The 8,708-nt window shown below is 40.4% G+C and overlaps 1 protein-coding gene across 1 annotated transcript; it reads right to left on the minus strand.

Annotated features, from left to right (window-relative positions):
• Positions 1-3,229: 3,229 nt before the first annotated feature.
• On the minus strand, positions 3,230-8,383 carry LOC138770432 (fibrinogen-like protein 1). Its single transcript, XM_069949535.1, has 6 exons — positions 8,348-8,383; positions 7,436-7,522; positions 5,184-5,297; positions 4,356-4,476; positions 3,628-3,813; positions 3,230-3,522 (listed from the first exon to the last, which is right to left on the minus strand). Exons 1-6 carry the CDS (start codon positions 8,381-8,383, stop codon positions 3,230-3,232), a joined length of 837 nt encoding a protein of 278 aa, XP_069805636.1.
• Positions 8,384-8,708: the final 325 nt, after the last annotated feature.

Consider the following 8,708-nt stretch of genomic DNA (forward strand, 5'->3'; position numbering starts at 1 on the left):
GAACGGCACCCTGTGCGCTCTTTCTATTGCAAATAGTGGTGACAGTTTATCTTTGGCAATCCTTTCTTTAAACCAAGCTTCAAAAAATGTCACAGCATCCCGTCCTTCAGCACGTTCGGGGACTCCTATGAGTCTGACATTATTCCTGCGGAGTCTATTCTCTAGATCATCTGTTTTCGCAAACAGCAGGGAGACATCATTTATTGCTCTTTTGAGATCCCTAGCAATTGGGGGCATTTGATCTTCTATATCGCTCACTCTGCTCTCCACGGCTTTAATACGGTCATTAGTTACCCTCATGTCCTGTCTAATCAAGGACACCTCTTCCTTCAGTGAGCCCATGTTGCTGCTCAGAGCCAGGACAGCAGTATATACATCCTTAATAGTGGGCTCTGTGACTGTTGCAGGATCTGGTTGTTCCACCCTGCTTTCTCCCCCCTCCGTTACAATACAGTCAGCAGCAGAATCAGTCACCAGCATACCTGAGGGTTCTCCCAGGGAGTCCGTGCCCCGCTCCACATCTCCCTGCATCTCAACAAGCTGCACCTCAGGAGATTCAGCGGTAGGTGCCTGGATATGTTTGCCAAGTTTGAGCGCCGAGTCCCGCAGCCGCTCCGAGGCCGCGGCGCCATCTTGTTTTAGTGGAGTCGCCGTGCCAGACTCCTTTGCCGCCTTCCCTTTCGTTTGTTTAGTGAAGACCATGGCCGCAAAAGGTACCGGCGGTGTCCTGGGCTCTTCAGGGACCGGATGGTTCAGGCTGTGAGTGTCAGTCCGGGCTGTAACGGATGCTATTCAGGATCGGGTGGCAGGAGCTGCGGAGCGCGCGTCCTCTCACATGTCCGCTCAGGCCACGCCCCCCTTTCTCCGTTTTTACTATTAAATTCAATGGAGTTTTCAATTAAGCCGCAGCCAAAGTCCAAGTAGTAACCCAAACTAGCATAATGTACAAACACCAGTCATTGCACTAAGGGGAGGCAGGCTGCTAAATTACGTCCGTTATTTTAAACTCAAAATGACAGATGTCATTTTAAACTGAGCTGAAAAAACGTGTGAACATAGCCTAAGGGTGTCTTCAAACAACTTTTTTTAAAGTTAAAATACAGCTGTTTCCCCCCTGTGTGAACATACCCTAAAATAGGTCAAATAACCAGCTGATTTCTCAAACAGCTTAGTTTTTTTATAAAAAAAAAAAAAAAAGACAATTTTTGTTCCGCTACAAAATGAACAATAAAAGTGCCTAGGCAAAACCCCAGCCAAGTCTTAGCATACGTCCTCTCTAGAGATGAGCGACCAGGGTTTGGGTCGATCCGAACCCGAACAATCGGCATTTGATTAGCGGGGGCTGCTGAACTTGGATAAAGCTCTAAGGTTGTCTGGAAAACATGGATACAGCCAATGACTATATCCATGTTTTCCACATAGCCTTAGTACTTTATCCAAGTTCAGCAGCCACCGCTAATCAAATGCCGATCGTTCGGGTTCGAATCGACTCGAACCGGAACCCGGTTCGCTCATCTCTAGTCCTCTCACATTGCTCCCCACATGCCCAGCTCAGGGACAGTATTTCACATATAAAATTTTATCTACCTATTGATTGATTGATTGATTTATGTATTTATTTGGTTTGCCGTTATATTTACTATGACTATGTAACCAGTTTCCACAACTAGAACTCAGTAACCTCCACAGCTTTCTCCTGGGCTTGTAACTTCCCGAATACCAAAAATAACTTCCCGTCTTGTTGTGTATCCATCTGGAGCCTCAAGCTCTAGAGAACAAAAAGATTCTGAACTTCAGAATGATTCCAAAGGAGGGACAAACCTCATCCCATCCATTACACCCAGGAAACTGGAAAAACGACTATGTGCAGTATTGCACATGCAGCTAGAATGTTCCTTCACCTTGAGAATCTGGAGTGACAACATTTGCACATTAAGCCGAGGACCTTCATCTTTATTTCACATTATAGTGTTATTCCAATCCTTGGATATGCATCTATGTGAAGAACAGCAGTGCCCCAACCATCCGGTGAGACCGCCATGAAGTAAAGGCGGAGAATAAACATAGAGATGTCCACTGTCCACACACATGTGCCTGACCCTCTCTTTTTTTACAGTTTGATCGCCATGATGGGCCGGCCGGTACTGGACGACCTATCACGGCGATCGTGGGGGTGGCATCGGCGCCATCTTTGATGGGGACACAAATGGCGATTGGTGCTATCTCGGACAGCACCAATCGCCATTGCTTTCCGGGTCACCGGGTCACCGATGACCCAGAAAGCTGTTTTCAGCTGCTATATGCTGATCTGTATTGATCAGCCTATAGCAGCGATCGTCGGCACGGGAGGGAATAATCACCCAGCAGAGCAGAGATGGCCTGCTGTACATTATAGCAGGCCACCTTCCCCGACCACTGTGTGTGAACACACAGCGATCGGGGAAACATCGGGCGTAAGTATACGCCCGTTTGCATTAAAGCCCACCCTGAGGGGGCGTATACTTTCGCCCGATGTCGTTAAGGGGTTAAAGGAGTACTCCAGCAAAACAAATATATATTTATTTTCAAATCAGCTGGTGTCCGAAAGTTATTGTAAAATTGCAAACTTGTAAATAACTTCTATTAAAAAAATCTTAATCCTTAAAGTGGTTTTTAGCTGCTGTATGTCCTGTAGGAAGTGGCATATTAATTCCAGTCTGAAAAAGTACTCTCTGCTGCCACCTCTGTCCATGTCAGGAACTGTCCAAAGAAAAGAGGTTTTCTATGGTGATTTGCTGCTGCTCTGGACAGTTCCTGACTTGGACATAGGTGGCAGCAGATAGGAGTTTGAAGTAATAAACAAATCTGTACATCTGACACCAGTTGATTTAAAAAAAAAAAAATTCTGCCAGAGTACCCCTTTAATAAACAAAGATTCAAATTTGAGAATCCAGAGGCAGCGCCACTCTTGCGCATCCCTGGTCCCAGATGGAAGACAGGTTTATGGTCAGCCCCGGCACTCAGTGGAGTTTTGGAAAGATTTGTAGACTTTGAATAAAAGACCCACATTGTTATAATTCCTTTTAGTTTCCTTTAATTTATTCAGACACTTAGAAAATTTTACAAAAAATTACAATATTTACAAAAAGATATAAATTGGACAAAGAATATAACAAAAATATAAATGGCATAAATATAAAAAAAAAAAAAATTAATTTCACATAACAATATTGCTGGATGTACAATCCCGCTAATGATGAATCAGATACATTTCACTGAATTTCAAGGACTCTCTGATTTTCCACGTCGGCCATGACACAGATGAGGCAAAGTTTTTATAATGTGAAGGACTGCGCCAAACACCATTCAGGTTTGCTGATCCGCAGGCGTTATACCACCAGCCCGAATGGAATATAACACCGCAGCTGCGGAACCTCATGTCCCCAATTTTACATTTCCGATTACAGTTGTCGGTGGGATGATCGCTAGTGCTAAAGTAACTGCCATGCTGGTTGGCTGCTCCTCTTCCAAAGAAGGCATCTCCTATAATAAAAGAGATATCATATAATATTCATCTTTCCTTTTTAATTTTTCTTGATGATAATTTTTTGTTAGATTTTTTCATGCACATATTCTCCATCCTCTCACCTGCTGTACCGGAATATTTCCCTGCCGATAACTTATAGTGGCGGTTTGCTTTTCCGACACTAAAGGGATTGTATTCAGCATAGGATTCATTGCCGCTAAAGTCCCCGAGGCTGATGTGCAGTTTGGCAGATCTGTCTGGCTGGTGTGTCAGGAGATACATGTATTCCAGTCCAAGCCAATGTTCACCTTGAATAAGAAAATGAGTCAGTTATATAGACGAAACAAACTGGAGAGAGAAGGGATGCAATAATAAGCAGTGAGCGGGTGCATCAAGGTGGTGCCATCCCTCTCCTAAAAACAGAGGCCATATTATATGAATTCCGTATGTGTTATAAGAACAAAAAGAACCAAGACCTTCAGCATTCGCCCACATAGCTCCACCCCAGGGAACATGGAGGGAACTGCGGCTATTTCCCATTACCCAGTGACTAATGGCAAAACAGGCTCAACTTTTTTTTAAAAAATTCAGTCTAATGACCATAGCCATACTCCCAACCAGAGTTTCATGAAAGAGTGCAACTACATATAAGGTTCTTCTAGGGATTTTCCAAAAAATTTATTATTTTGTTGGGAATTCCAAATTAAAATTTATTAAATTCAAGTTAGGAGTTAAAGATCGTACCATGTCTCACTCCTGAGACCCACTGCCATTCTGATACATAGCTGAGATACAACTCCTTTACGTGTGCTAAGATGATGACTAATTCTTCTTCTACTGTCATATTTACCTTCAAGTTTGCCGAATCCCTTTTTATAGTTGTCCCATGTTTTGTCAAAGTCTAACTTATCCGATCCATCGTGTCTTTGTATGACAGTCCAGCCACCAAGTTCAGACATTTTACAGTATACCTTAAATTAGAGCACAAATATCGTATTTGTAAATTTGATATAGGTATTTTTTTACTGTAATTTACTGTAATCTGAATAGAATGTTGCTAAAATTAAAACATACGAAGGCAGATATAGGCTATATGTCACACATTGTAGTTGTGTTTTTTCAACCAAAATCAGGAGTAGAACTGACAGGGCAAAATTATAATGGAAAGATCTGCACAACTTCTGTGTCTTCAATCCACTCCTGGCTTTGGTTGAAAAAAGACTGACCAAAATACTGATGGAAATACTATGTGTGAATATAGTCATACAATGCAGTTCACCTTCTTATTTATAAACAATTTCACATTGCCAGTTCTTTTCTACATTCATTGGCGTGTAGTATTAACTAATAAGAAGTTGAATTCCAAAATGTATCAAGAACTGAGCACTGAGACCCCAACTGGTTAAACTATTAGACATGTCCCAAATAACACATATGGAATAATGACATTTTAAGGCAAAAATAGGCTCAAGGATATCTGAGGGTATGTTGCCGCAACAATTGTATGACTGATTTTGACATTTACAGCCGTAATAACTTTCTTTACGGCTGTAATTATCGAGATACAGCCGTATTTTCATGTAAAAAAACATTGTGTGAACTAAACATACCCTCAAGGCGTGAAGATTGGTGATATATTGCTCCTATATAACAGCTAACATTCTTTTTACTGTCTTACCAGAAAAGAGACGTCAGTTCCCATTGGTTGTATCCGGTATGTTCCACTGGTAGAAGCGTTATTTGCTTCCCATATATCCGAGCAGTCATAACCTTGAACCACGTCAGACTGATCCTGTAATCACAAAGACAGTAAGGATTATTAGATTAATTTTATCACCCTCACATAACTAAGAAATTACAATGCAGAGAAACATAAAGACAATGCAATAATACTAATATTTTTGAATATTTTGAATCCTCTCAGTGCCAGTGATTGGCTGCAGCAGTCATGTGACTAGCTGGACGCCTTACCCCCGCAGAGTTATCTACATCCACTCTCAGTTTCAGTAATCAGATAACAAAGACACATTGAGGTTATTGTATAGTTTAAAAAACATGGAAACTTTTTGTAAACTTAGAAAGAAGTTCTCACCTGTGATGTAATCTGGTGGTAAGAAAGGCTTAGTAATAGGAGGGAAATGATCAGCTTCACCGCTGTCATGGTTATTGTCCTAAAAATGTAAGAAACAATCATTTTACTAATGGTAAAAAAAAACCCATTAAAAACAGATAAAAAGTACATACACATATAGTATAGCAAATCACAGATTACATTACAGAAAAACATTTACGTCAGGTTTAAAATAGAATTGATAAAAATAAAAATCTTCCTGCATCACTTACTGAGTATAAGCAATGTCCGGACCCCCTATAGCTGAGGACAGTATATACCACCCATCCCTCTCATCACTACTTATAGTCCTGTATCAGGGTGGAGACCAAGAGAAGGACAAATCAGAGCGCAGAGACCGCTCACTGTCTCTTTGTTGTACAATTAGGGACATTAACATTCCAGTTTCTATCTTATCTCTCTATACCTATACATTGTCAGCATGACCTCAATAGGATGTTCTGCTAACTTACAAAATCATAATTATTATTATTTTTATTATTATTTTCTTGTTGTTTTTAGAATATAGATATTATAGCTAAATGCGCCTTTTAATTATGTTTGATAATTATATAATGGAAATAGTAGGGAAAAAATCTATGAAAACAAGAAACATATAATACTATAATACATATATATATTTATGGAGTTTATAAATGGAGTTTTTTGCATGGGCGGAGAGGAACCTGCGGGATCTTTTCCGTGAGGATACCTTAATGTGAACGCACCCTAAGGCTATGTTCACACAACGTCAAAAATAGAGAAAAGGCGGACGGTTTTGATATTTAAAATAACGTCTGTTTTTGCCACGATTTAACTGACAGCAATGACTATGCATTGAAGTCAATGGAAAGGCGGACACAATGTATTAAATAACGGACGTTTTAAAGGCGGACGTCAAAATAATGAACATGATCATTATTTTCAAAAGTCTTTTGCAAACAGTGGAAGTTTTTTATTAGTTGTTCAGACGCAGTTTTTCTTTTTCCACCGTTCTTTCTCCGTTTTTACTATTAAATTCAATGGAGTTTTCAATTAAGCCGCACCCAAAGTCCAAGTAGTAACCCAAACTAGCATAATGTACAAACATCAGTCATTGCACTAAGGGGAGGCAGGCTGCAAAATTACGTCCGTTATTTTAGACTCAAAATGACAGACGTCATTTAAAACTGAGCTGAAAAAAACGTGTGAACATAGCCTAAGGGTGTCTTCACACAACTTTTTTTAAAGTTAAAATACAGCTGTTTCCCCCCTGTGTGAACATACCTTAAAATAGGTCAAATAACCAGCTGATTTCTCAAACAGCTTTGTTTTTTTAAAAAAAAAAAAAAAAAAAGACAATTTTTGTTCCGCTACAAAATGAACAATAAAAGTGCCTAGGCAAAACCCCAGCCAAGTCTTAGCATACGTCCTCTCTAGAGATGAGCGAACCGGGTTTGGGTCGATCCGAACCCGAACAATCGGCATTTGATTAGCGGGGGCTGCTGAACTTGGATAAAGCTCTAAGGTTGTCTGGAAAACATGGATAAAGCCCTAAGGCTATGTGGAAAACATGGATATAGTCATTGGCTGTATCCAAGTTCAGCAGCCACCGCTAATCAAATGCCGATCGTTCGGGTTCGGATCGACTCGAACCCGAACCCGGTTCGCTCATCTTTAGTCCTCTCACATTGCTCCCCACATGCCCAGCTCAGGGACAGTATTTCACATATAAAATTTTATCTACCTATTGATTGATTGATTGATTTATGTATTTATTTGGTTTGCCGTTATATTTACTATGAATATGTAACCAGTTTCCACAACTAGAACTCAGTAACCTCCAAAGATTTCTCCTGGGCTTGTAACTTCCCGAATACCAAAAATAACTTCCCGTCTGGTTGTGTTTCCATCTGGAGCCTCAAGCTCTAGAGAACAAAAGAAAGATTCTGAACGTCAAAATGATTCCAAAGCGAGGGACAAACCTCATCCCATCCATTACACCCAGGAAACTGGAAAAACGACTATGTGCAGTATTGCACATGCAGCTAGAATGTTCCTTCACCTTGAGAATCTGGATTTACACCATTTGCATATTAAGCCGAGGACCTTCATTTTTATTTCACATTATAGTGTTATTTCGATCCTTGACTTATATGACATATCTAAATGGTAGATATGATGTCTGATAGATATATATCAAAGTTCTGGGATATGCATCTATGTGAAGAACAGCAGTGCCCCAACCATCCGGTGTGACCGCCATGAAGTTAAGGCGGAGAATGAACATAGAGATATCCACTGTCCACACATGTGCCTGACCCTCTCCATAAATTTCTGAGGAAGTTATGGAAAAATCCAAGGATGGCAGCGCAGCTATTGCCGTAATTCCTGAATTCAGGCGTGAGTTTGGACCACTGTTTAACCAGAGAATCCAAGATCTCGGTTGCATTACAACAAGTAAAAATGAAAAGTATAGTATATAGTCCCGTGCCTGTCATAATGGCGTGCTACTGGATCAGCGGAGATTTCCCTCTTAATTTAAACGTTCGGGCCTCCATGGCTACAAACATGCCATGAGACCATAGTTGGATAAGAATGGGGTTGGTGCGTATTAAATTTTACACTGTTATAATACGGCCCATTTTGTTCTAATTTAATGGCCAAAATCCTGTGGTCTGATGACCTCAACTAACAGCATCTCAGGTCACCATGATTTGTATATTTCAGCTCATTCAATCTGTCTATATTACACTGCTGTCAAACTGGATGTTGATAATGACGGCCATGATTAGTTTTCGTTATTTACGGACGTCATTATCAAGAGTCGGGAGCAGAAAAAGTCGTCTACCTCTGCCAGACTGTGGTCCAGAATTTCATCAAACTTAAAGTAGGCCAGGGATTTCTGATAATGGCCGATAACAGAGAACAACAGTCTACATATTTTAATGAAAACATTTCCGGCCACTTTATGGAAGTTTATTCCAAATCCTAATTTACATTGTGTTGGCTTTTGGATTACTCTACAGAACAGGATGTTATAATAGCTGATAACCGAGAACAACGGGTAGAAAGTGCTGTATATATTAAGCAAGATTACGACCTTTCTGAACA

Source organism: Dendropsophus ebraccatus, chromosome 13 (assembly GCF_027789765.1).
Source record: "Dendropsophus ebraccatus isolate aDenEbr1 chromosome 13, aDenEbr1.pat, whole genome shotgun sequence".
Classification (NCBI taxonomy): Eukaryota; Metazoa; Chordata; class Amphibia; order Anura; family Hylidae; genus Dendropsophus; species Dendropsophus ebraccatus.

Coding starts and splice junctions, on each gene's coding strand:
- LOC138770432 (XM_069949535.1), bottom strand. CDS start 8,383: ATGGCCGTCATTATCAACATCCAGTTTGACAGCAGT. Junction 7,523..8,347: donor ACATCCAGTTTGACAGCAGT/GTAATATAGACA, acceptor TTTGTTCTCTAG/AGCTTGAGGCTCCAGATGGA. Junction 3,814..4,355: donor GGGATTCGGCAAACTTGAAG/GTAAATATGACA, acceptor TTCTTATTCAAG/GTGAACATTGGCTTGGACTG.